The sequence below is a fragment of the Felis catus genome, chromosome D1, assembly GCF_018350175.1.
Source record: "Felis catus isolate Fca126 chromosome D1, F.catus_Fca126_mat1.0, whole genome shotgun sequence".
Taxonomy (NCBI): Eukaryota; Metazoa; Chordata; class Mammalia; order Carnivora; family Felidae; genus Felis; species Felis catus.
In genome coordinates, this window is record NC_058377.1 from 107,155,966 (window position 1) to 107,183,056 (window position 27,091).

A 27,091-nucleotide genomic window follows, 5' to 3' on the forward strand; every position below is an offset into this window, starting at 1 on the left:
GCAGGCCACCTACCAGCCACTCCCTGCCCTGCCTAAAGCCTCGAAGGCCCCCGCTGCCTTCCTCAGCAAGCCCTCCGCTTAACACATGAGGCTGTCCCTGCCTTTTTATAGTTCATTCATTCATTCATTCATTCACCGACCATTTAATGGAGCACCTACTATATGCGCCAGACCCGGTTCTAGTTGCTGGAGACACAGTGGTGCCCCCTCGAGCTTTGTTCTCAGCGGGGAGACAGACGGTAGACAATGACCCTAATATACAAGTGACAAACAGAGAGCAGGGTGAGGTGAAGGGAGAGGGGGGATACAGACTGGGGCGGGGACAGACAGCTGCAGTTTCACCTAGGGGTCAGGGTGGGCCTCCCTGACAAGGTGGGGGGCACGGAAACCTTGCGAGAGGTGAAGGGGGCAGCCACAGGCTGGGGAAGAGGGTTCCAGGCGGAGGGAACAGCCTGCACACAGGCCCGAGGCAGGAGCGAGCAGGGAGGCTGGTGCCGAGTGAGGGAGGGCTGGGCAGTGCCAGTGAGCCTGGTAGGTGGCTGGGGCCCCTGGTGGGCCTTGACTCTGAGCCAGGTGAGAGCCCTGGCAGAGTTTTGGGTGGGAGAGGGGTGATGGACCTGACTTGGGGTTTAAGAGGCCCACACCTCTTGGTGGTCCTTAGCCTCCCAGAACTGCAGGGCTAAAAATCCAGCTCCCTGTGGGGTCGGTGAGGCTCCGGTGTCACCTCCTGCCTCCCCTCCGCCTGGCTGGGCTGCGACGGCTCCGATCTTGATCTCCCCCAATGTCCCATGTTCTCCCTCACTCCGGGCCTCCGCCTGTGCTGTTCCCTCTGCCCAGGACACCCTTCCCGATGCTCCCACCCATTCCTCGGGTCCCAGTGTAGGCCCCACCTCCTTCCAGGAGCCCTGCTCCCCCATCGCACGGACCACCCTGTGTAACGGTGGTTGCCTTCATCTGTATCGTGAGCTCAGGGAGGGCACGGACCAGGCCCCTCTGGTCCAGCACCCGGCTCGGGGCCCAGCCTGCAGTAGGTGCTCAATCACTGGCCGATGAATAAACAGACGAAGAGGAGGGGTGTCTGAACGGCAGGTGTCAAATCAGCTACGGCCCCCCGAGTTTTCCAAAAGGGACGGGCTTCCGAACAAGGTCCTGGATGGGCCCCCAGCCCCCAGCGAAGCCCCTCATTCTGTGAGGCCTCCAGGACAGCTGTGACCTCCACAGGGACAGTGGAGGAGAAGTGGGGGAGGGAGGGAGGGAGGGAAAATCTGTCTGGCCACAAACAGACCCCCCCCGCCCCCCCCTACACACACCCGTCCTGCATCCTGGCCGGTCACCGACAGCTCTTAGCTTTGTTCTTATTTATTCCTGACCTTCGCTGCCCCTTTTATTTTCCCCCCTTTTAAAACCTGGCCCGGGCCCCGCCACTGCTGCCGTAAACACGGCCCCCGGGATTTATCCGACGGCGCATTAACCCCTGCCCCCCAGCTCACCAATCATGCTGCTGCCCGTGTAGACAGCGGGCAGTCCAGCCAGCGGGGGACCGAGGGGCTGGGGGCGAGGGGCTGCAGTGGCCCGCCTGGGCAGCGCTGGCCAGGGGAGGCAGGCCTCGGGGAGGGGGGGCACAGGGACTGCCCCCACCGTGGCACCTGCTGACCTATATAGCCTGTAGCCCTGGAGGCTGGGCCCACCGTGACCTCCAACCTCTGGCCCACCCGGTTCAGCTGGTGAACCACGGCGAACGCATGAGTCTTTCTGGCGGGGGTGGGGGGGCCTTCTCGGTTGGCAGAGCCCTCCCTGACCCTGTGAGGCCTTGTCCTGGGAGCGGGGCCACCCTCCGAGGTTAGAGCGTGGATCATTTTGCCCTCACAGGTGCAGAGGCTGAAGCCTAAGGTCTGGGCTTTTCCCATCACACCTGCAGCCCCCCCCCCAACCTCCGGATTCCAGATCCCAGTCCCTCTCAACCCTCAAGTGTCCCTCCCCCGCCCCTTCCAGGCCAGGAAGCACTTACCACCGCCACCTCCTAGCAGGGAGCTGTTGGCTGCAAGAGAGAGAGAGAGAAAAGCCAGTCAGTCGGGGAGTGGCAGGTGGGCCAGCAGTTTGGGGGGGGGGATGGGAAGCTTGTGGCTGGTCCAGGCCCCCGGGGTCTTCAGACTCTGGGCACAGGGTCTTCTCTGAGTGGGGGCACACAGCACACAGGGGGAGGTGGTGAGGGCCGGGACTTCCTCTCCTGCTGGGGCTCCTAAAGGGCCTGGGGTTTGCAGGGTGGTGGGGTGGGGGGTTCCCCCCAGCCACCAGGGCCCAGCCGCTCACCCTAGAAACAGCCACATGTGGGGTCTGGAGGGACACAAGACCTGTGGCCACACGCATCCTTTTGAATAAAAGGATTCACTGTTTTGACCCAGCATCTCCCGAGGCCCGCCTGTGCCAGGCCTGGTGCAGAGATGCGCCCTGGTCCCTGCCCTTGGAGCTCACAGGCAGCCGGGGCGGGGGGCGGGGGCACAACCTGAGGCCACTAGAAGACACACTGTGTTGTCGCAGCTGTGCTAAGTACTGCCCAAGGAACGAGTGTGGTGGGGGCGGGGGGGCTGTGAACCAGGGCTGGGCGCCCCTAACAGACGGCAGTGACCGTGTGCCAGGTAAGGGCCCCACCCTGGGGCGGCACAGTGAGGGCACAGAGCACCAGGCCCGGAGCCAAAGCCGGTTCAGCAGATGGGTGACTCGGGCCACCTCGCCCTGTGCCTCAGTTTCCCCCGGGGAAGAACAGACCCATCTCACAGGGCTGGTGTGAAGGTCCAGGGGGACAGAGGGAGCCTCGGCTCCAGCCCCCGCCCCGGACCGGATGCAGACTGGCGGCTGCTGGCGCTGACCCGGCCATCTCGCTCTGCCCGGCCCGCTGACCCCCTCCAGCCTCCCCACGGGGCCGATGCCAGGAAGAAGCGAGGCTGGAAGCCTCTCGGCCGGCACGTCGTCGTCGGGGCCGTGCGGGTCAGTGGCCCTCACCAGCCGGGGCTCCGGCTCCTGGCCACGCAGCTGCGTCCATGTTAACTGCTGGTGCTAATCAGGGTAAGTGATGGGCGAGACAGGGCAGGTGCCGCCCAGGTGGGGAGACCAGCTGTGCCTCGGCCCCCGTGGCCCCGGGGGTCCCGGCTCCCAGCTCCTCCACCCCACCTGCCTTCCGGGGGCCCGGGGCAGCCCCTCTGTAGGAGGGGGACACGGAGCAGAGCCCGGAGTGGGGGCCACTTCCGGGCCGGCCAGGCCGCAGGCCCGGGGTGCCGTGCGGAAGCTGTGGACCCTGCTAAGTGGTGTCGGGCGGCTCTGAGTGGCTGGTCTCCCAGAGCTGACAGCTCTTCGCTTGGGGAATAATTAATTCCACAGCCCGAAAACCCAGGGCTGCGAGTTGCCACGTTACTTGCGAGATTAATACAAGCAGCTAATTAAGATGGAGAGGCGAGGAGAGGCTGGGCGCTCCCAGAGCAGGGCTGGGGGGCTGCGGGGAACGCGTGGGAGGAAGGCGGGCGGAGCAGGCAGGGAGGCAGCTGGGAGCCGGAGCTGGAGCCCGGGAGGGGCCGGGCGGGACCCCCAGGCAGCCGTGGGCAGGCCACCGAAGGGCTGGGCTCCCCAAGGCTCTGGACGGGGCTGCTGCCCCAGGAAAGCATCTTCCAATGAGCCGTGGAGGACGGCCTGCCTGCCTGCCTGCCAGGCACAGACTCGTGGCTGTGCACAAACGGTCCCACTTACTATCATAACAAATGGGAGGTGAGGGTCGCTCCCACTTTACGGGGGAGGAACCCGAGGCTGGGGGGGCGGGGGGTGGGTTGCCCAGTGGCAGCGGCAGGATCAGAACCGGGTCTGACTCTGTAGTGAAGCCACCAAGCAGGCTGGCCTCAGGGCAGCCTGGCCCAGGCCTGGCTCCCCCCCCCCACCCCTGCAGAGGATCTCCCCTTGGCTAGGGCTGGGGCTCGCCTCTTCCGGCACAGAGGCCCCTCGGATGGACGCAGTCGGGACCCACCTCCCCCACCCCAAGGGGCAGGCAGAGAGGAGGGCCTGGGTGTGCGGACGGCCCTGCCCTGGAGCCAACAGGCGAGGCCTGGGCATCTCGGGTCGGTCCAGAGCAGTCCCGGCAGCTGTCGGGAGCTGCCCTCCACGGGCCTCCCCCACCTCCCCCCATCACCTCTCTCTCTTAATTAACACCGGCCACAAACGAGCTGGCTCCCACTCGCAGAGGGCTCGGTGCCCAATGGGTTGGCAGTAAGCCTCGAAGGGGCGGGAGGGGAAGGGGCGCCGACCTGCCGTTCTGCCGACCTTCCGGGAGGGGCCGACCCCCGCCTGCCGGGCATCCTCTGAGCCCCACCGTGTGTAGGTCTGCCTAGGTCAGGGGGCTGGGGCCAACTGGTCCGATGCATCCAGGGGCTGAGGAGGGAGGCGGGCCAGGGGCAGAAAGGATTTCACCAGGCTGAGCCAGGGGAAGGGCAGGCCAGGTGGCCAGATGGTTTTACCTTACCCAGGTGGGAGAGGGCGGCCAGGGCTGGCACAGGGGATCAGTCTTGGGCTGCACAGAGGACCTGGTTACCAGCTTCCCCCAAGCTGAGCAGGTAGCCTAGGAAGGCAGCGTCCCCTTCCTCCAGCCCACTAGGTTGACAGTTCTGTGAGTGGGGGCTCAGGGGTAGGGCGGCGACCCGGTGGTCTGGACCCAACTCCCCCTCTCCTCTTTCTCCTGAGGCCCTGCCTGACCCCTCTCCCCCAGGGGCCTGGATGCCTGGCCACCCGGTGCCCCCATAAAGCTGCCCAAGACACGGACGGCTGGGCCAGGATGCTTGAGGAAATGGCCTGGAGGCCTGGGGAGAACACGAGAAAAGGGGGGGCAGCCCAGTCTCCCATCCGAAGCACGGTGGTTCCGGGCCTGCCTGCTCCCCGGGCCAGAGCTGGCCTTCACCCGACCCGGACACTGGCCTTGAGTCTCTAGCTCCTTCTCTTCTGCTGTCCCCACCAAGCTCCCTCCCATTTGGTTTAAACTCTAAATCAAAACTGATCATTAGCCCATTTTTCAGATGAGGAAACCGAGGCTCACAGAAGGATGGGGGCGGGTGGGGCGGGGCTTGACCCAGGATGGCTGCTTGTCAGCGTCCTTCTTCTTTTTAAAAAGTACTTTATTCTTTTTAAGTCATCTCTACACCCAACATGGGGCTCGGACTCACTAATTCCAAGATCAGGAGTTGCACGCTCCACTGACTGAGCCGCCCAGGCGTGCCCCGATCAGCGTCCTTCTTCTTAACCGCTGCATGCTCCCTGGGTCTCAAAGTGTTCCTGACGTCTCCTTGCCGAGTCGCGGCAATGGGTAAGCAGCCACGTGCTGTGGGGACCAGCTCTGGACATCCAGCTGAAGCCAGGCTTCGTGACCTGGCCTCACCCAAGGGATCCAAATATGGCCCAGCAGAGCAGGGGGCTCCGAGCTCCTGAGGGGCCGAGTGAGCTGAACTCAAGCCTGGGATTTGGATACAGGGACCTGGGACTATAGGCCTAGTCTGGCTTGGGCAGGAGCAGGGGCTGGGGCTCCTGGGGGCATCACTCCTTTCCTCCATATGTTCTGACTGCCCTTCCCTGCCCTCACACTACCCCTCAAGCAGGGCACTCCCCCAGACCCCCATTCCACCCTCTGCCTGCTCCACACCTCCTCAGGCCCAGGGCATGTCCTCTGGGGGACCCAGCCCGTCCCCCTGCCCCAGCGCTTGTGTCCAGAGTGGCTCCCGAGCTCCCAGTCCTAGGTGGGGTGGGGCACGCAAATGCCCTGGCAGGTGAGGGAGGTATAAGATCTGCTGAAGCCTGAGGCTGGGAGGGCTTCCCAGAGGAGGTGGCATGTGAGCTGAGGCTTGAAAAGAAAAGGCATGCAGGGAGGGGCGAGGGCGAGCTCTGTGCAAGGGCCTGATGGGTCTGGGCATTCCCCTGGGCAGGATGACCAGCCCGGGGCTCTATGTGCTGGGGCAACGCGAGGTTGACTCTGCCTGACTCCCAGCAGGCGGGAGCCAGGGGCCAGGAGGGGACTGAGCCAGAGCAGCAGAGCTGGGAGCTGAGGGGGGCGGCGGGGGGCAGAGTGGAGGCTCCGGGGCACACAGACACCCCTTCCTTTTCTGGTTGCCCCCACTACCCACCCCTCCTGCCCCTGCCAGGCAGCACCTTGTTAAAAGAGCGGCCCCCCCACTCGGAGGGCTGCGCAGGGCCGAGCGGGCGGGCGTGTGCCTGCATCCCATAATACTGCCGGCGACCCATGAAAATGTAATTTCGTTCAAGATCAGAAGAGTAAATGAACTTTGCGTTAGAAAATATTTTTAGTATATAATGTTAATACGTTCTGTCTTTATGCCAACAAACTCATAAAATCAACTTCTAACATACATCTTTTTATGTTTGTTATTAATCGTCCTGTGTATTTAGGTGATCCTGTCTAAGATATGTATATACTTTTAATTTTTTTTTTCATGTGTATTTATTTTTGAGAGAGAGACAGAGCGTGAGCAGGGAGAGAGAGAGGGAGACACAGAATCGGAAGCAGGCTCCAGGCTCTGAGCTGTCAGCGCAGAGCCCGACATGGGGCTCGAACTCATGAACCGCAAATCATGACCTGAGCCTATGGACGCTCAACCGACTGAGCCATCCAGGCGCCCTGCTGTCTAATATATTTTTATAGGGAAAGGGCCCACAACAGCCGGGGCCTGGGCCGGGTAAGCTCCTACTCCTTTAACCCTTACCCCGTGTGGAAGCTGTGTCACCAACCCATTCTACAGATGAGAGAGCTGAGCCACAGAGAACAGTCTTCTCACAAGGCAAACCTGAGCATCTTCTGTTTTACGCCCAGTTTCCTGATACAACCCTCCCAAAGCTCCCCTTTGCTCTCAGGATAGGGAACTGACCCCTAGGGGCGCCTGGGTAGAACATGGGGCTCTTGATCTACGGGTCATGAGTTCGAGCCCACATTGCGGGTAGAGTTTACTTAATAACAAACGAACAAAATACCCGGCCCCTTGGATGGGGCCCAGTGGCTCCTCCCCTCTTCCCCTTCCTCTTTCCTCTCCCCCTCCCCCTCAGACACACTCCGGGCCCTCAAACTTGCTTCATTTTCTCCAGCCCCAGGGCCTTTGCATGGGCTGGGACTTCAACATCCCCCACCCAGAGAGCCAGCCTCGAAGGGCACGCCCAGAGGGCTCCTGGGGGCCATAAATCACTGCCTCCAGCATCCTTACCTCCTAGGTCAGTGCCTGCTACTCGGTCACCCAGTGCTGTGGGTGTCATTCACACTTGTCCCCAGCTCCCCGCACAGAGCCCGGTGCACAGGAGGTGACCGTCAACAATTTACTGTACGGCCACCCGCGGGTCTGCCGGGCTCTGCAGCCCAGGCTCTCGTCCACCAGGACTTGCGAAAGAGCCTACCCTAGGCGCCCCCGGGGGCCAGGACCTGGGGTGCGGGGTGTGCAGGTGACAGGGCTGGTCCAAGGGCAGTGACAGGAGGCCACGTAGAGCTGCTCGGGCTCTTCCCTGACAAATCCTCCGGCCCAGGGTGTGGGAGGCGAGGGGGCACTGAGCGGGGGCTGGGCTGCCAGAGAGGAGACTCGGTGACCCGAGGAAAGCGCTGAGCAGGTTACTGGGCCAGGGAGAGGCCGGGTGAGCGGGCACAGCGGTGACTTTGAGGCAGTCACAGCCCCTCCGTGTGCTGAGGCTGCTGCTGTTGCTTCCGTGTGCTTCAAATGCCTGAGAGGCCGCCAGCCAGGCTCGGGGAGGTGGGGGCTGCTCCCCCCAACCCCCCGGCCCCTCAGCCTGGCCCACCCCCCTCCACCCTCCCTCAGAAGGCTGGATCTTAGCTTTCTAGCATTCGACAAACACACATCCGGCCCCTACTATGTGCCGGGCTCCGGGACACAGCCGGGCAAGGCGCGGTGGCCACGGAGCTCATTACTAGCACGCAGAACAAGAATAAACTTGAACAAGGATTACCACTCGTGTCAGAGGTGGGAGAGAATGGCTGGCCCCAGCGGTGGGGGGGAGGGGGTGACCTGGAAGGAGTCAAGGAAATGCGGAACATAAGGAGCCAGCTGCGAGGGGCAGTAGAAGGCCTGTGCAAAGGCCCGGGGGCCGAGGGAGGAGGTCACTCTAGCTGAAGCAGAGTGAGTGGGGAAGAGACGTAGGAGAGAAGGTCAGAGTCTGTGGAGGCAAGAGCAGCTCAAGGTGGACAAAAAGGGGACCCGCTGGCTCCTGCCTGGTGCAGGGGATCCCTCCCGGGCCTGGAGAGGGAGGAGACCCTCCCCCAACGCCTGTGCGGCTCCCATCACTGCTGTTCCATTGCAGCCACCCCATGCCTGGCCGAGCCCCCGCTATCGCCAGCACCCCAGCGTCTCGCACAGCGCCTGGTACCCGCGAGGCGACCCCTGACCGACTGGCAGCCTGGCCCGGCCAGGAGGGTTAGGGGAGTGGCCTTTGTCCTTGGGACAGCAGCGCCATTGGCTGCCTCCACTTCCCGCGGGCCTGCGGTGGGTATCTGTGTTACTCGAGGGTGAGCTGTTTAAAACATGCTTTAGATTAGAAACGTCCCACGGATGGAATAAAGTGTGACATGGGCTGAATTTTTGAAGATAAAACAAGAGACTTCAAAGGCATCTCAAGCTGCGAAAGCAGTTGCCGTGTTTGACAGACTCTGTCCCCCAGGCCAAGGTCACTGTCCTCCGAGGTGGGGCTGCCTCAGGGGGTGGGGGATGTGAGGCTTCCTGGACATTCCCAGGGCTGGGCGTGGGGAGCAGGGGCCTCAAGGCGGGGGGACAAGGGGGCTCACATTTATCAGCACCACCTGCAGACTTTATCATTTAACCTATGCGTGCATGTGGACACACATCCCTTCCCGCCCTATTTACAGATGGGGAAACTGAGGCACGGGGAGGCAAAGTGATTTGTCCAAGGCCACCGCCCTGAGTAGGAGGAGTCCCCGCCCAGGTGCTTTGCAAGTCCTGGTCCCGAAACCCTCAGCTGCGAGATCTTGGGCCAGCCCAAGATCCGGCCCCTGGGGCCTCGGTTTCCTCATGTGTGGGTGGGGGAGGCCAGCTAACTGAGGCCCTTGTGGGGCATAGATGATACAGTTTAAAATGCCTGTAAAACTGTTACGGCGTCAGGGTTTCACAGTGGCAGCGGGTGGGGGCGTCAGGGTCCCCGGTCAGCCAGGGAGAAGGGTGTCTGCCTGATGACAGGCACATCGATACTCTCAACAGCAGCTTCCTTCTATCAAGGTTTGCTCACCAGCTTCTTGGGGAGAGCCATGGGGACCTTCCAGGCTGCGTGGCTCCGTTTTACACGTGGGGGAACTGAGGCTCAGAAAGCGAGTGGCCCGAGGCGGGAGCCGGGGGCCACTAAGCACCCCACTGAGCCAGATCTGGCTTGTCTGCCTTCAGGATTGAGCCCCCACTCCATCTTCTCTGAGCAGAACCCTGTGATTCCCTAAATCTGTTGGGAGCCATACCCAGCTGGGCTCCCCTTCTGGGGTCTCCCTCTCCCACTGGTCCTGTGTCAGGCTCCCTTCACCACCAAGGTCTCCTGAATCTTGGACCAGCCTCCTTCCGTCCTCCCCACACCTCCTGGCTCCCATCCCGCTCGCTCGATAGCCCCACCCCTCCGTCTACCCCAGGAGGCCCTCCCCAACGCCTCTGCCTACAAAAGCCACCCACTCAGCCATTTTAGCTCAGAGCAGGTGCCCAGGCTGTGGTTCCCCGCCAGCCTGGGCCTTCCCTTCGCCTCCTCCTGCCTGGGTTTCTTGGGCTCTGCCCCTGGAGACCCAACCTCCCAGCCACCCAAGCCCAAGCTGGACCCCAGACCCTGGGACCCCCAGTCCCCCTCGACACCCACTCTCCAAGACCCATCCCCAGGCGGCTTCCACTTATTGGTATTTCGTTATACAAGAAATTCATGTTGATTGCCCCAAATTGGATCATATACATAAACAAAAAGCGAAAGAAAGTGAGTCACCCAGCCCCTGTCCCTATTCTCCTGCAGGACCTCTTTAAACAAAAACAAAACAAAAAAAAATGGTTAATAACGCATTTATCGAGCAAATTCTCTGTGCCAGGCACCGGGCCAAATATTTCCAGTGGAGTCTTTCAATCCCTCCCTCCCCAGAGAGCCTAAGGAGAGGGTCCTATGATTTTTCCCACTTTACAGATGAGGAAATAGAGTCTCGGCCAGGTTGCGGGACTTGCCCGAAGTCACGCCCCTGGGAAGCGGGGGTTGCCGGGGTTTGAACCAGGCAGTCTTGATTTCGGAGGGACCGCTGCGGAGGGCGGCAGGGCCCTGGGACCCCAGCCGCCTGGGCCTCCCCTCCCCCCAGGAGCCAGGGGGCCGGCGCTCACAGCCGCACCATTAGCATAACCATGAGCATCCCTGAAACCCAATTACCAGGAGATGGCTTGGGCCCCAGCCAGCCGGGTGCAGTCTCCATCTTTGCAGGAATGAGGGGCCGGGGCGGAGGGAGCCCTGGCGCATAGGAGAACGGCTGGCGGGGGAGGGGAATGTCCCGGGTGGGGACGGAGTCGGAGGCCCCTCCTCCACGGCTGGGATCCGCGTGAGTAGGTAGCCTTGACCCCTCTGCTCATCTCCAGGTGCACAGGCCTCGGGGTCACAGGTTCCTCCACCCCCAGCTTGCTGGGTGACCCCAGGCAGCCCCTAGCCCTCTCTGAACCTCAGTTTTCTTCCCGAAAGGAGAAAACCAGGCTCCATTCGAGCAGACCACAAACCATGGGTTTGGAAGCGAAAAGAGTGTTGATCCGAACAGCCCAGTGGGCTGGGGCTCCGTTTCTAACATCCCCGCGGGGCCCAGTCACTGCCTCCTCCTTCTTGGGCGCCTCCTCTGCGGCCCGTCACCCTCCGACCACCCTCTCCCCGGCAACTGATCCTTTTTTTTTTACCACTTCGGGGGCACGAAAGCCATGCGGGCACGTTGCCCGGGGGCCCACGCGCGGGCACGCTCCCGCGCGTGCACACGGCCCACCCACCACCCAGCCCAACACAGACGGGTCACAGAAGAGTTGACGCCCTCCCCCCACCCACACCGGAAGGCACTGCCCTGAATCTGGCCTGTCTTTTCCTTCGAGGTTTACTTTGTAGGCCCCTCAACCACGTATTACCTGCGTCTGTGTGCCCGGGTTTTGTAGAAACAGTAGAGCCGCTGGGACCAGCTGCCAAGGTTCACGGCCATGCTTGGGAGATTCATCCAGACCCGCGCAGGCCGTGCTGGCTGGTCCGTTTCCACCGCCGTGTAATATGCCAGCTTGGGGCTGTGCCGCCCCCATCCACCCCTCCCCCCCTGCCCAACAGTCCAGCGCGCCCAGTTTTGTTTCTGGAATGCAGCTGCAGGTACCACCTTGCCCGCACCCCGCATGTACACGTGCTGCAAGTTCTCTCGGGTGTCCGCCCGCCTGGGAGCGGGACCGTGGGGGCTGCGGTATTACGCACAGCTTTAACTTTACTAGTTATCGCCAAATTGCTCTGCAAAGTGGTTGTTCGGAGGATCGTTTTAAAATATAAATTAGATCGTGTCACTTTCCTGCTTAAAACTCTTAAATAGCTTCCTATTACACTTAGAATAAAATCCATGTTCCTCTCCGTGAAGGCACAGCAGCATCCCACACTCTGCTCTCTGCTCCCTCCCCATCCCCCCTCCCCCCCCCCCCCCAGTCTCCTGGCCTCTTTTCGCTTCCTTGAATAGTTCTGGTTCTTTTATGCCCCAGGGCCTTTGCATATACCACTCCCTCTCCCTCTGCCACCCCGGCACACTCTTCCAGCTCTTTCCAGACTGGCTCCTTCTCATCTTTCAGGTCTCAGGGAAAATGTCACCTCCTCTACGAGGCTTCCTCTGACCACCCAACTGAAATGTCTCCCACCCTGTTCCTCTTACCGCCTCATTTATATCCTTTGGAGACCACACCTCGGTCCCGTAATGATCTTGTCTTCAAATTTGTTTACTGGTTTTATTACCAGCATGGCAGCCTATGGGAGGGAACCTAGTCTGCCTTGTCCATTCCTGTACCCCAGAAGCCAGCACAGGCCTGGAACCAAACAGCTACTCGTAGTGCCTGCCATTCATTCATTCAACGGACATTGATTTGCCCCCTGGTCACAACGTCTGGAGGAATGAATGAGCTCCATGAATTAGGGAGGGTGAGCTGTGGGGGGGAGGCCAAGTTGAGGGCAGAGGGTCAGCCAGACCACAGGGGGCTGTGATTCATCTCCCGTGGTGGGGAGCCACGGCAGGTGCCGGAGCAGGAGCAGCAGGGTCGGGATTGCACTTCAGAAAGACCGTCCTCAGAGCTGAAGATTGAAGGGGGTGGACTTGGAGGCAGGAGTGGGTAGGGTTGGGGGAGGATGGCGGTGGCCGAGGATGGGCTGACAGAGGGCCAGGAGAGGTAATGCTGAACCCACAGGGACCAATTAGAGGACTGTGGGAGACAGGATCGGATCCGGCATGGGACCGGCCTCCAAACGTCGTCAATGGAAGGAGCACTTTGTGTGTGAGGAAACAGTGGGCCTCCAGGCACCCCCCCACCCCGACCCCCTCACCTAATCGCTGCAGGAAGCTGGGAGGGAGCTCTCCCCGTGATTGCAGAGAGGGTAGCAGAAATCCAGAGGCTCCTCCTTAGACACCCGTGAGGCCCCCTTGGCCTAGCCCGGCCCCTCCATGTACAGACGGAAAACTGAGGCCCTAGGAGGAAAGGACCCAGAAGAAGACCGCACAGCTGAATCCTCACCCTTGTGACTCTTGGGATATTAGGTGCTGGACGGAGGCCAGACACTCCTTTCTCAGAAGAGCCTCAGCTGCCACTTGCTGCACAGAGAATTGAAGTCAGACACCCGAAAGGACTTCCTCAGAAACTTTCCCCTGGTCAGGCCCACCTCCTCTAACATCTTCGACTCTCGGGACACAGGGCTGGGGAGGGAGCTCATTCAAGGTCACTCAGCCAACAGGAGGCAGTTCTGTCTGACTCTAAAACTTAGGGATGCCAGGAGGCCAATGGGCAGGGCCAGGTGGGGAGGGGGTGAGGGGTCCTAGTTCCCTCCCATTCCAGACCCTGAGGGCCCGGGAGCCCAGGGCGGCCCCCTGTCCTGCAGGCCTTGGGGTGGCCATCTCCCCACTCCCAGGCCATGTCCTTGGGGACACGGTAGGATCGCAACCTGGTTCCTGCCCTGGCTGCCTCAGGTCCCCCCCTGAGCCGAGCACCCGTCCTCCTTCCTGCTCTCCCAGCTGGGGCTCCACTCCCAGGAGGGAGGAGAGGGAGGGAAGGGGAGGAGGCTGGCACAGCAGCCATTGGTATGCGAGGCCGAGCCTCAGCCCCTCCAAGGCCCAGCCTTTCGGCTCAGCTCTTTAAGAATCCCTCCTCGCAGCGTGGTGGTTGCTGGGCAACCCCCCCCTCCAAGAGGCTGGCGCCCTCCCCCCGCCCCCTCCCCCCTTCTGGCTCCTCCTAGCGCCCCGTCTCAGCAGCATACTTAGCTCAGAACCTGTCAGGCCTGGCTGCACCTGTGTATGGCAGGTGTTGGGGGGGGGGGCTTGAATGACCCCATCCAGACCCAGCCCTGGACCACCAGCACTCGGGGTGGGGGAGACCCCGAGCTCAGGACACCCTATCCGCACACTCCCACCGGCACCCCCCTTACTATCTTCAGTGGCTCAAACTGCCCAGAGGTGTTGGAGCCTGTTGGAGGGGGGAGAGGGCCCAAGGGGGAGGGGCCAAGAGCTCTCTGAGTCCCTGAGGAGGTGGTCTGTGGGGACAGTAGGCCTCGGGAGCCCCTGGGCGGTGGAGTAGACACTTGGACTGGGCCCGGGGCGGGGGGGGGGGGGGGTGGAGGGAGAAGGAGAGGTGGAGCAGAGTTCAGGGCTCTGGAGGGGGTCACGAGAGGCACGGTGACGGGGTGAGGGTGTCACTGGAGGTAGGGGGCTCCCAGCAAGAGTCTCTGAGGCTTGAATCTCAAATCCCTAGGTGGGGGTAATCTCCGCCTCCATTCTCCACCTTGCCCTTCTCCCTCCCAGGGCCCTCGGGCTCCCCCAGAGGGGGGGGGATGCGCCCTTCCTTTGCCCCCGCAACTTCCTTCCAGATCAGGCCTGCACCTCTGGCCTCATCCCTGCTTCCCCCCTCCACAACACTCTGCCGCCACCACCACCCGCCCCAAGACGCCACGGCACATGTTGTCCCCTCCACCTGGACGTCCTTTAAGACACAATTCCCTTCTTTCCTGAACTTGGGATGTGTGTAACAGGTGAATGATGGCCAGAGTCAAGAAATGCTCCAATCACCATAAAAAGCATTACCTCTGCTGGGAATAATGTCTGGGGAGGGAGGAAGGGGGGGAGGGAGGCAGCCCCGGGTGTCTGGCAGAGATGAAGGGTGGGGGGCGGTGATGTCATTTGTGGGGAGAAGAGGAGGCTCCCAAGGGAGAGCAGCCTCATCAGAGACAAGCTTCCTGAGTCCTGCCAGGGCTGGGGAGGGTGGGCTGGCTCGCGACCCTTGTCCCCTCTGCCCAGAGGGCTGGCAGTGTGTCTGGCCCCCTTCCGAACCCCTGGAACCATCAAACTTGGGGCTGTTCCCAGTTTTAGGAATCACCGTTGGCCTTGGACCGCTCTGTCGCCTTTGCCTTGCAGGGCTGTTTTAGCCTGATGCTTTTTTAATGTTGTATTCATTCGTTCATTCATTCATTTAGCAGCACCTGATTGCTCTCCACACAGGCAGTGAGTGTCCCTGGGGACACTCAGGGACCGTGGCTGGCCCAGGCTGTGCCCTCAAGTTGCTCACAGTCTGCTGGGGAAGACGGATGCTAACAAAACCCACCTCACCGAACGTGGTCAGCAGAGAAGCTGAGTGGGTGCGTTCCTGCCCTGGCCGGAGGCTTCCCCATTTCCTTGGCCTCACCTGTCCCCATTGCCGTCCTCAGGTGTTGCTGGCTTTGTCCTACCTGGCTTTATCCATGCCCACTGCCTGGAGCCCCTTCTCAGGGACCTTCTTCAAGGGCTGGGGGTTTGTTCCTTTGCTCTCCCTGGATTTCTGCACCGGGGCACCCCATTACTCCTGTACATACGGGGCGAAGCCCCAACCCTCTGTGCCGTGCAGGCTGGAAAGGTTTAGGGCACAGTAGTGGGACGGGGACTCTGGGGGTGTCAGGACGTGGATCAGAGAAGCCAGAGACGCTGACAGGACTTTCTGGTGACGGCTGGCACGTTCAGCCAGGTGTGCACAGCCAGCCTACCCGCAAACCACAGGCCTGTGATTCATGGAGACATCGCAGGGAGCACTGGGGCGTCACCGGGGGGAGGGGGCACGGTCTGGGAGACAGGCGGGACAGGTTTCCAGTGACTGTGATTCTCTGGCCCCCCCACTCAGGTGCTCCCAGACCCAGAGCATCGTGGCGATCTGGGAGGACAACGATCTGTAAGACCAAGAAGCCAGTGATGGGGCAGAAAGTCCCTCAGGAGGCCCTCTTAGGTGGGGGCTGGAGGTCCACCCCTCCCTGAAGACGCTGCCCAAGCTGTGGCCTGTGGGGGAAGCTGAGCCTCTGTCTGTCAAGGGGCTGGCTGACGTCCAAGGTCATGTCTTCTGAACATCTGCTCTCTGCTCTTTCAGAGTGCTGATCCCTGACCAGTACCCCCGGGGGCCTTTATTCCTGGACACCCAGGACAAAGCCTGGGGCTAAGGGGTCCCTGGGAATGTCCACTGACTATCCAATGGGGCTTCTCCCAAGAGTCCGGTCAACCTTCCTCTGCCCCCAGCCCAGAACAGGCTCAAACAGGGCCAAGGGTGGTATACATCCTTGGGTGACAAAGTCTAACCACGGTGAGTCCTGTTGCCACAGCTTGGAAGGACACAAAGCACTCTCCCCTCGGGACTTCGGCAGACTCTCGCGTTAGCCCTAGGAGGTCTGTGGTGGCCCCATTAAGATAAGAAGACTGAGGAGCAGCGATAATGCCCAGGGTCACCAGCGGGTGGGTGGCGAGGTGGTGAGCAGAATCCAGGTCTGGGGACTCCTGAGAGAATTGGCAGGTAGCGGGAGGCAGAGGTGCTTCTGGCAGGGCCAGGGTGACCTTGGCTGCCCAGTGGTAGGACCCGCCCCACCTGGCTGCCGGATGCTGCCCGCTGCCCGGGTTATTGCCGTCCTGGGAGTAGGGGAGCTGGGGCTTGGCGAGCCCAAGGTTGAAGCCACAAATCGTCCCTGGGTGACTTGTGCTGCCTCCTGCTGAGCGCATGTCTGAGAGCGCCTGGTTCCAAGCAAGTTCAGTCCTCCTGGGCCAGGGCCCCATTGCCTTGACCGCCGACCGGACCGACCGTGCTCTCAAGGAGCCCCACAGCACACAGGAGCTCAGGAAGTGTTTGTTGAATGAACGAGCGATCCTTCTGAATCTCATAACTGATGGCGCCCCTGCTGTATTTACACTCCCTCCCTGGCACCCTATTCCTTTCGAGATAAAGGCCAGCCCCTCCTGCCGCCGCCCCCCCCCCCCCGCCCCCGGCTTGTTCAGAGCTCTGCACCCCCAGGCCTGGCAGACATCAGTCACATCATCTTCCACCATGGCCCCCTGACTCCTCTCCCCAGCTCCAAGCAAGAACTCCTGATCTCCAAAGCCTGGGCCCTTTCACGTCACAACCCCTGGGAACGAGGTGTGGAATGAGCTTCTGGTGTCTGCCCAGAACCTTCCTCCTGACCCTCCATGACCTAGCTGGAGAGCCACCTCCTCTGGGAAGCTGGCCTTGGGTGCCGCAGCTGACTTGGCCCCCGGTGTTGCGGGGTCACGTGGTCATGATGTCTGTTTCAGCGAGATCCTGCTAAGCCATAAACCGTCCAGCGTTGCCAGGGTAGGGGCCAGCAGGGCCTGATGCGCTTGGGGTCTCTGGTGCCCAAAGAGTGCCCAGCACACAGGGGGCCTCCATAAGTAGTCCCTGAGCCGGGTACAGCCTCCGGGCATGGCTGAGCAAGTTATGGCGCGTCAGCTCGGTAAGACTAGCGTGCAGCCATTAAAACCACAATCATGAACATGATATTTTGATACCCAAGTGCGACACAGAGAGCTAGAGCCATACCATCCATTCCACTCCGAGGCACTGAGTGGTAAGGGGTCCCTCCTACAAAGGGAATTCGTTTAGGAGAGGAGGAAGACGCGGCACATAATTCCTGAGCAACACGCTAAGCGCCTCGATGGAGGCATGACGGCGCCCCAGGGCTCCACGTCCGTCTGGGGGTCTGGGGAGGCGGAACAGAAACCACAGCTCTGTACGAATTACAGCCGACTGCATGGACAAGCCTGGAAGGGAGCGGAGGAATAGGGCTGTTGACGCCACAGGGCGGTGGCATTGTGGGTGATTTTTCTTTCCTTTATTGTTGGTTTAATGTTGTTTGGGCAATAAATAAAAATTGGGAGAAAAAAAAATAGCTGTTTGGTGAATTGAGTAGAAAGCAGTGGAAAGAAGAGAGGGAGTTAAGGGGAGGGAAATGAGAAGGGAGAGGTGAGGAGGGAGAGGCCAGAAGGGCAGAGGCAGGGATGCCCACCTGAGGACAGAAGTGGGAGTCTCAGGCAAGGCCTCCGTCTGCTCCTGGGCTGGGGGCAAGAGGGATGGGAGAGCATAGGAGGTGGGGGGGGGGCGGGGTGGGGGGGGAGGGAGAGAAGGGCTCTATCTCTTACAGAGACCTTCCCCCAGGGAGAATCTGGGAGGACATCCCAGAGGAGGGGTGGCCTGACTAGTCCTTGAAGGACAGCAAAGAAAAGGGTGTGATGGGCAGGCCTGGAATTGGGTGGGAGACAGGGTGATGGGTTTTGGGGGAGGGGGTCCCAGCCAGGTTGTGGGGAGCAGTGCGGCCTTGGGGGAGGGCCTTGGGGGAGGGGGTGTCTGGGCAGAGGCAGGGACTCACTCAGAGCAACCCTCCAGGGAAGTGGACGGCAGAACAGGGTGACTGAGCTCGGGGACAAGGTCTGACCAGGCCCGAGGCTGGGTGGACAGAGTTCCTTAGTAGCCTACAGAATGCCAAGAGCCCTGGGACTTTCCAGACTAAGAGGCGGGAGGTCTGGTCCACCACACCCGCCCACCAGACTCCACACACAACAGGTGCAGACATTTCCTGAGTCCCTAATGAGTGCCGGGCACTGTCCTCCTCACCTTCCCCTTCCAGGTCTCCTTCAAGCCTCACAGAACCTCTCGGAGGTAGGCTGTTAATGCCCCCATTTTACAACAGAGGACACTGAGGCTTGGGGAGGTTAAGGAACTTGCTCAAGGTCACAAATGGCCAGGGGAGGGGCAGGGCGGGGCTGGGATCACACTGGGGCATTGCCCCACTTGGGCAGCTGGGTGGAGCACCCCACGGGGGAAGGACCAGGTGTTTAAAGAAGGCAAGTGAGGGGGTCCCCGTGGGGAAGGGGCACCAGGCAGGGAGGAAGCGGATACCTCGGTATGAAGAATAGCCAGCAGGCAGGTACCTGTTTGTGAATGAATGCACGACAGATGAATGAATGAATGAATGAATGAATGAATGGATGGTTGGACCCATGGATGAATGAGTGGGTGCAGGGAGGAGGGGTGTCAGGGGAGGCGGCGCGTGAGGGAGTACCCCTTTCTCCACCCCCCCCTCCCCGGAGCTGGAGGCTGGTCTTGGAAACCTCCCTCCTCGCCCCGGGTGGGCTAGCTCCCCAACCTCCTCCCACCCACCCCCACTCCCCGCCCCCAGCCATTTAGCCGAGGGCAGGGGAGGAGGACGCGGCGGCCCTTTCTCCCGGGCTGGGCCCGAGTCCCCGCGCGGCGGCGTAGCCTCCCGCGCCGGGTCCCGCTGGCCAGTGCGCAGCGCGGCGCCCCCGCCCCCGTCGCCTCCTCCCCGCCCTCCCCCCCCCCCCCGCCTGCTGCCTTCCCCCCTCCTCCCCTCCCTCCCCGCTCCGCGCTTGCACGCACGGCCCCCGCCGCCGCCGCCGCCGCCGCCGCCGCCGCTGCCGCCGCCGCGAGGGGAGAGGCGGCCGCACAGCTTAGTCCCCCCGCGCCCTGCTCGCCGTCGTCACTCGCGCAAGCACGGCCGCCGGCCCTCGCCCCGCCGAGCGCACCCACCCCGGCACACGCACCCCGGCCGCCGGGCGCACCTCGCGCACGCCCCCCGCGGCTCCGCCGGGCGCCCGAGCTGGGCAGATGCGCCGCCGCGCGCCCCCCGCCCCGGGCCCGCCACCGCGCTCCGCCGCGCGCCGGGGGCTCCTCTCCCGAGCCCCGCTGGGCGCCCTCCGGCTCCGGTTCCCGCCCGCTCCTTGGAATAACCCCTGAGGCTCCAGCCGTCGCCGCAAAGTTTCCCGAGGAGACCCGCCTCCCCGGCCGCTGCGCAGGTAAGGAAGGATGCGTGGGGCGGGGGCCGGGGTCCGCGCGTGCGGGACGGGGCGCCGGGGCCAGCGGGGCGGGGGCCGGGAGTGCGCGGAGGCGCTGCGGGCTCGGGCCACCCCGCTTTGCCCGGGCGCCGCGGGGGCCGCGCAGCCTTTGGGATTTGGGGTGGGGGGGTGGCCCCCGAGTCGATAGCCGAGCGCCGGCGGCGCTTGGCCCCGCCGCGGGGAGGAGCGGGGTGCGCGGCCGGCGGCTCCACTCTCCCGAGCAGAGGCTGGAAAGGGCGGGGGCTTGATCCGAGCCCCCGCCCGAGCCCTCGCTGCGCCCCCAGGGAGGCGGCCCGGCTCGCGGGGTGGGGGTGGGGGGGGCGCCGGGCTGGGCTGGCCGGTTCTGGCCCCGGCCCGGCACCCAGGAACCGGAGGGCTTGGGGCGCGCGGAGAGAGGCAGCCGGCCGGCCCGGGCGCCTCGCTCCCGTTCCCACCAGCCGCGTGAGTCACGGTTGGAGCGAGGTTTTATTTTTAAAACGACTTCAAGGGGGGCATAGGCAGCCTCCAACTTCCCTCCCTATGCACGCTGTGGACTGTCAGCCCTGTGTGGGGCCAGGGGCCTGGGCGGTGCACCTGGCCGATGGAACGGGGGGGGGGGGTCACCCGGGCTAGAGGCGGGGGGGGGGCGGGGGCAGAGGGGTGCCCCCCAACCAAGCAGGTTGTCGGGCGCGGCCCCTCCTCTCCGGGGCTGGAGGCCCAGGGGCAGAAGGTGGGAAACGTTATTGCCCAGCTGCAGGGAACGGGGCGGATCAGAGCTGTCCTAGGTGGAGTAAGTTGTGAAGCTGGGACATCAGGGGGCTGCCCCAGGCTTCCCAAGCCCGTGGGCTGTGGGGCTCTCTAGGGTGTGTGGTTTTAAGAGAATACAGCCCAGCTGAGGTATGCCAGGCCCCTGCGGTGGTGGTCGGAGCCAGAGCCCTGAAGTGAATGAATAAAGCTGAGGCTGGGGGCAGAGGGTGGGGGTGGCCGGGTCCTTCCCTCCCCTGCCCTGCCCCACCCTGGCCCCTGCATCCTCAGCCCCTCCTGTCTCCCACTCCAGGTGGCTTAGGAATTGGGGAGAGGGCTGCCTGTTGGGGGCACAGAGCCCCCACAGGATGCAGGTTGCCACCGGCAGAGGGATGTGGGTTGGGGCATGCTTCTCTCTGCCCAGCAGCCGCGGAGAAGGTGGCCACACTCAGGGGCTCCAGGCTCAGGTTTCTGGAGTGAAAGCCAACTACATCTCTCCCTGCCAGCTCCGGGAGGAGAGGCGCAAACATCACCTGTCAGCTGGTGCCGACTCCGTGGGCGACCGTTCAGGGCTTCCTCGGAGGTTTAAAATGGAAACGGCCTGAGCTGCCAGGGCCAGTGCCCGGGAGGGGACGCTGCCCAGCTGGGCGGGCAGTGAAGCGGCCCTGGTAGTTTTGAGGGGCAGGAGGAGCCAAGGGGCTGTCGCATCCCGGCCGAAGGGCCAGCCGTGGGCAGGCTTGAGAGTAGGGGAGGCGTGTGTGTCCGGGCGAGATACCTGTGCGCCCCTGGCCCCCTGATCTCGCAGAAACACACAGACTGGACACTTCCGTAGGAAGCCTCCCCAGCATGAGTTCCAGCCAGGCACACCCCGGGGCTGCTGCCTCCCACGGTGACTTCCTCTAGAGGGACGCACGGTGTGTGCGTCCTTGCTTCACTACCCACTGGTCGAAAGTCTCTCCACTTCTGTGCGACTCAGTTTCTCTTGTTGGTGAAATGGGGTCAACTGTCCGCTCCTCCTGAGGCTGAGCCTGGGAGGAACGAGACTGCATTATAAAATGAGGTGAGATGGACAGATGTCCTGCTCCTGGGCTCAGGGGGTCCCTGAGGACTGACGGCACCTGCAGAGGCCTTGGAGGGACTGGGGGTCAGATTCCCACCCCACCCCCCCTCCAGGGGGCTGTTGGTGGACTGCAGCCTGACCCTGACCTCGTTAGCAGCAACGGTACCCTCCCTGGGTCCCCCTCATGCCTCCTCTGAGGCCTCCTATCTAAAGCCCCTGGGAGGTCCGCCTAGTTTGCTCCTAAGGAGGTGGGGGGGGAGGGGTGCTGCCACCCCATTGCGTCACCTACTGGCCGGGTCCTAGGGGGAGCCAGACCCAGCTCCGTGTAGGACTGGGGCCTGGTGGCTGAGCCCGTGTCGCCCACTGGGCGCCCCCAGGCCTGCAGCCTCTGGGGACCCTGCTCCCTAGCCTGCATACCGTGGCTGGTCCCACTTGATGAGAATGGGGGCGGGCACCCTGAGTACGGGAGAGCAGGGTGGGGGCAATGCACAGAAGATGGGCGGGTTGTATCTGTACTCGCTTCCAGGTTGGCTGAGAGATGGACGTGAGCTCCAGGAGGACCTGAAACAGGCTGTCGAGGGACAGAGAGGCAGGCCTGGAACCAGCTGACTGTCCACAGAGGCCTCGCACAGTGGCAGTTGCCAAGAGGCAGCCGCCCTAGTGCAGCGGACGATGAGGCCCTTGGGGGTTGCCTGGGCACAGCCCCCTCCGCCCCGTCAGCTGGGACAGAGGCATCGGGCAGAGGCAGGGAGGGCGGGAGTCCGGTGCGGGGCAGGGCATGTTGGCAGGCCCTGGGCCGGGAAAAGAGGCAGGTGGCTCAGGAGTGGTGGTCGGCAAGTGAATGCCCTAACCTGCAGGGCGGACAGCCCCGCTGTGTGTCCTCTGGGGGCTGGGGACCTGTTGGCAGCCACCTCCCTGCCCCTGGAGTCAGGGCTGAGACCGTGTCCTGATCTCAGAGACAGGACCCGTCTGAGGCTGTGCGGTAGGGCTGGCTGGGCCAGCCCATTTGCTCAAGGGTCTCAGGGCCTTGTGGTTCCCGGGAGGGTTTCTGCGCCTGGCCTGTTGGCCTAGACTGGATCTTGTCGGGCCTCAGTATTCCTCATCTGTAAGGTGGGATATTAACAGTAGCCATCTTGGGAGCACTGCTAAGAGGTGAGCAGACGAGGCTCGTAGCACAGAGCTTCTGCCTAGCAGTGTGGGCCCCTGTGGTCTCTACCCTTGGTTCGCGAAGGGCTTCTTTTGGCCTTGGGGTAGCAGGAAAGACTGACTGGGGGCGCCTGGGTGGCGCAGTCGGTTAAGCGTCCGACTTCAGCCAGGTCACGATCTCGCGGTCTGTGAGTTCGAGCCCCGCGTCAGGCTCTGGGCTGATGGCTCAGAGCCTGGAGCCTGTTTCCGATTCTGTGTCTCCCTCTCTCTCTGCCCCTCCCCCGTTCATGCTCTGTCTCTCTCTGTCCCAAAAATAAATAAACGTTGAAAAAAAAAAGACTGACTGGGCCCCCACCCCAGCCACCAAAGCCCACTTCCGGTGGGATTTCACCCACTTGCCGGCTAGGGATGCCGGCCTAGGGGTGCTAGGGTTTGCCTGACGCCGAGTGGCAGTGATTATGTCCAGGAGGAACAGGGGTGAGGCTGAGGGCCTCGTGGGATGAGGCGTGTGGACCAGAAGCGGGGTAAGGGGGTGGGTGTGGCTGGAGGTCCCCAGCACTTGCAGTGGGGGGGTGGGTGCTGACCATTAGGGGAGGCTGCCCGGTCTGTGGAAAGGCGGGGCTGGTTAAGGCCTGAGGCCTGCTCGCACCTTTGATGCACAGCGCCCTTCCCCAGACCCTGGGCTGTTCTCCCCGAGACAAAGTTCAGGCCTGCTCTGGCTTCTGCCTTGGGGCCGTCACCCTGAGAAGGCCAGGGTGGTGGGGAGCAGGCCGGATGGTGGGAGGAGACGGGGGTGGGGGGAGGTGTGGGGGGGAAGGAAAGTGTGACCCCAGGGTGCCCCTGCCATGCTCTGCCTGCCCCCACCGGCCAGCCTGGCATTCTCTGGCAGCAGCTGGAGCAGAGAAAGTTCCACAGAGAGGGGCTGCGTCTGTGCAGGCCTGTGTTTGCCTGAGAGGCGGGTGGATGCCTGTTTACCGCCGCCCGCAGGCCCCCAGAGCCCAGCTGCTCCCTGGGGTCAGCGGCTCTGCAGATGATGTCAGCATTTGGGGGCCTCGATTCGCCTGTGGAAGTTGTTTGCTAGATTCGCCACAGCCCTGGGTTTTGAGCTCCCACCGTGGGCTTCCCTGCGCTGCCTTCCGCCCCACGGAGCCGGGGCCGGTGACTGTGGGGACGGGAGGGGGGGTGAGGGGTGGGACACAGGCATTTCTGGGGCAGGTGGGGGCAAGGAGCCGGCACCCCTGTCTCCCTGGCTTTTCTGTCTTTCCCCCTCTCCCTCCTTCCTTTCCTTTTCATTTGTTCATTCATTTATTCATTCATTCGTTCATTTAGGTGTTGAGCACCAGTTATGGGCCAAGCACAGTGCTGGGCTCTGTGAAGGAAACAAGAAACAAGGAGTCTTGCTCTCAGGGAGCGTACAGTTGGGAGTGGGGGGGGGGCACCGGGGGCATGCATCATCCACGGGCATCTGGGCAGGGGTCTGCCTCCCTGGGTCTCCGCTGGCCTGTCCATCTCAGCGCTCCTGAGCCTGCCTTAAGGCCCATCTACCAGTCCTTCTGGGTGAACCCCCACAAGGGTGCGCTTCCGGGGCCCGGGGCTCAGCGCCCCTGTTCCTGAGAGCCGTGTATCCCCCCCCCGCACGGGCAGGCTGATCCGGCCTCCCATGACCCAGGGGAGGGAGAATATTTGGGTTTGCTTGTGATGGGACGGTGGCCCCTGTTGTAGACTCAGGGCTTCTAAGTGATGAAGGGGGTTCTTTAGAAATCCTAGCCTGGCTCTGAATGTGCCCCAGCACAGGGATGGGGCGCTGGGCAGAGCAGGGGCAGGCTGGGGAGAGAAGGGAGTGGAGGCGCCAGGCCCCGGCTGTGTGGGGCTCGGCTAACCACTAGGGGACACTGCCTCCCAGGCAGAGCGCAGGACCCAGGCATCCGGCAGCGGGGAGGGGTGGGGGGGGGGCGCCCAGGTGCCGCAAGGCTGTGCTTGCCTTGCCCAGCCTTGCCCAGCCTTGCCGGGGACTGGCTGGCAGGGAGGCAGCGGCCGGGCTGTTTGGGGGATGGCTTTGTACTTAATAAAAACTGGGATTAAAACTGGGGTCGCTGAGGCACTCGCCCTGGCTGTCCCTGCCTGCATTGCTCTGGAGAAGCAGCTCTGTGGCAGTATTTTTTTTTTTTTTCACTCCCTTTTCCCTCCTTCTGCCTGAATTAATCGTTGGCACCAGATTACAACAGATTTAGCAAACTGTAAAAAAAAAAAAAAAAAAAAAAAAGAGCGAGCGTGCTAGCTAGGAAGAGAGAAGAGAAAGGGGGACTGGCTTCGGAGAGGAGCCGGCATTTCTCTACAGAAGCAAATTCCTCTTGTCTCCACCCGTTCCCCCCATCGCCCCTCCACTCCCCACCCCTGGCGAAGACTGGGAAATGCTGCCCGGGAAAATGTCCTCAAAAATGCCGCTGGGCGCTGGCTCCCGGATGGGCTTTTCCTGGGGGCGGGCTGCCAAGGGCTGCCTGGTGGAGGTGCGGCCAGCAGAGGGGAGAGCTGAGTTTTCAGGCGGCTCTGGGGGCCACCTGGGCCACCTGGGGGGCGGCCATGGGGGAGACACCTGGCTGGCTGGTCCCCGAGTGGTGGCAGGGCTGGGGGGGCGGGGTCGGAGGCCCGGCGCGCAGCACGGATGGTCGAGGGTTGGGGTTGTGTCCTTCTGTCGCGTTCACTGGTGCGTCCCAGCGCCCGGTATGGGGCGCATAGGGGGCGCTAAGTGTAGTGCGGGGTGAATGAACTTGTGAATGGTGAACCAGGACTGAGTGACCCCCTCAGGAGCTGGCATGGTGGCAGCAGAGGGCCCGGCCTGCCAGCTGGGCCTCCGGGGGAAGAAATCCACCGGACTGAGCTGCCCTCAAGGAACACATGCCCTCCTGGGTCCTGGACCAAATGCCCACCGAGGTTCCCCACAGACCCTGCCCAGCAGCTGTCTGCTGGCATTCCTGGGATGACCTTGATTTGAACACACTCCTTTGTGGTCAGACCTGAGGGGCCTGGTTCTGGCTCAGGGCAGGTGCCTGCTGGCGGGCCAGTCCAGTCCTGGGGTCCTGGGAGTCTGCCATGGGCCCGAGGATGCCCGTCCCAGTTAACAGGGTGGGATTCGGTCTGCCACGGGGCTCCCGGACTGGGCCGCCCCTGCCCTGAGTGGGGGGACTGGGGGATTTAGACTCAGTGGGGCACAGAGGGTCTCACTCACTCAGAGAAGCTGCCCAAGGCGGGCCAGGCCTGGAGCTGGCCGCAGATGAGCCCTCCACGGCCCCGGTCCCACCAGGGCCACATCAGGACACAGAGAGAAATGTGCACCGTGCTCACACCTCTCGATGACGCGAGATTTCGCACGCACTCGCATCCTTGCACGCGCAGGCCCACACTAACCCTAACCTGTCTTCCCTGAACCGGCAGGAGCCGGGCCGTGAGGCAGATGAACCCCGCATCCCACCCCACCCCCAGGACACGGCCGCTAAGAAAGTGGCTCCCATACCCCACCCCGGGCCCCTTCCTCTGCAGCCCCCTGCCTCTCCTGGCCTCCAGACAAGGCTGTCGCCGGTGTGTTTTCCCCAGGGCCCTCTCTGGGGAGGGCGTGGGTGCAAAGGGGAGCGATAGCCCTCTCCCCAGCTCTGCTCCGACTGAGGAGACGTGGAGGGTGTCGGCTCTTCAGCCTAACCCCTGATCCCAGGGGTGGGGAGCGGAGCAGTCGGGTGGGCATTCAGCAGGGCCACTTGCTTGGAGCCAGCGGCCCAGTGCGGGGGCTGGGCCAGTGCTCAGCACTGGCCAGAGGATACAGAGGGGGCTCCTTGGAGGACCGAAGGGGTCTCAGGAGCCCTTCTGTCCTCACAGAGGCTGCACCCCCCCTATAGACTGCTCACCTGTCCAGGGAGACAGACAGACTACACATTCTCCCCTACCCTCCCAGTCACGATAGGGCTGTCTGGGCCTCAGTTTCTCCACTACTGATGGCCAAGGGGTTGGGCCACAAGGCTCCGAAGGGCCCAGCAATACCATGGCTCTGGGACTCTGAGCCCTGAGACTCTCACCCCCCGCCCCGATCCTGCTCCCTCCACCGGGCTTGGGCTACTGAGAGGGCTGGGCAGTGCTAGGCCCCAGCTTCCAGGGGCTTCTGCCCCACAAGCTCTGCCTGGCTTGTCTTCTTCCCACTGTGAGAGTAGGGACACTGAGGCACAGAGTGGAGACATGCCTTGTCCAAGGCCAGGAGGAGGTCAGGATCCACCACGAGGCAGCTGGGCTGTGTGGAATCCAGGTGCTGGGCTCTGGAGTCTGGTGGTCCTGGGTTTGAATCCCACCTCGGTTACTTATCAGCTGGGTGCCCCTGGACACCTCACTTTGCTTTTCTGTGCCCCAGTCTCCACGCCAGTGAAATGGAATGATGGAGGGCACTTCGGGGTCAGTGTGGAGACTAAACATGACAGATGGAAGGACTTTGCAGGAGTCAGGACTTAGTGTACTTTGGCAAATAGGACAGGCTCCCCCAGGTGCAGGGCGAGGAGGCTGCCCCTGCCCCCGGGGGCTCCGAGGAGCTCAGGGCCTGGGACGGGATGCACACGCCAGCCTCCCTCGCTCAGGGGCGCCCGGCCCTGTCTGGCAGGAAGGCTCTCAGGGCATTTGCTCAGCTCCTGACTGGCCCCTCACTGGGGAGGGCTCAGATGTCACCTTCCCGACAAAGGTCGGGGCTCAAATGTCACCTTCCGCCCAGGATGGGTCCTCTAGGAGGGGGTCAGGCA

The 27,091-nt window shown here is 62.8% G+C and overlaps 2 protein-coding genes across 3 annotated transcripts in view; one reads left to right on the forward strand and one right to left on the reverse strand.

The window, feature by feature from the left end:
- The window catches only part of MACROD1 (mono-ADP ribosylhydrolase 1), a 143,886-nt gene that overhangs the window by 12,497 nt on the left and 104,298 nt on the right, over positions 1-27,091 (reverse strand). The window contains 1 exon segment of the mRNA XM_023239988.2: positions 2,009-2,038. Coding sequence (XP_023095756.1) covers positions 2,009-2,038 — 30 coding nt within the window.
- Positions 19,176-27,091, forward strand: part of FLRT1 (fibronectin leucine rich transmembrane protein 1) — a 71,518-nt gene continuing 63,602 nt past the window's right edge. For both annotated transcript variants that reach the window (XM_019812597.3, XM_003993550.6), the window contains exon 1: positions 19,176-19,354. The gene's annotated coding sequence lies outside the window, so the exon portion shown is untranslated. The remainder of the gene's footprint in view (positions 19,355-27,091) is intronic.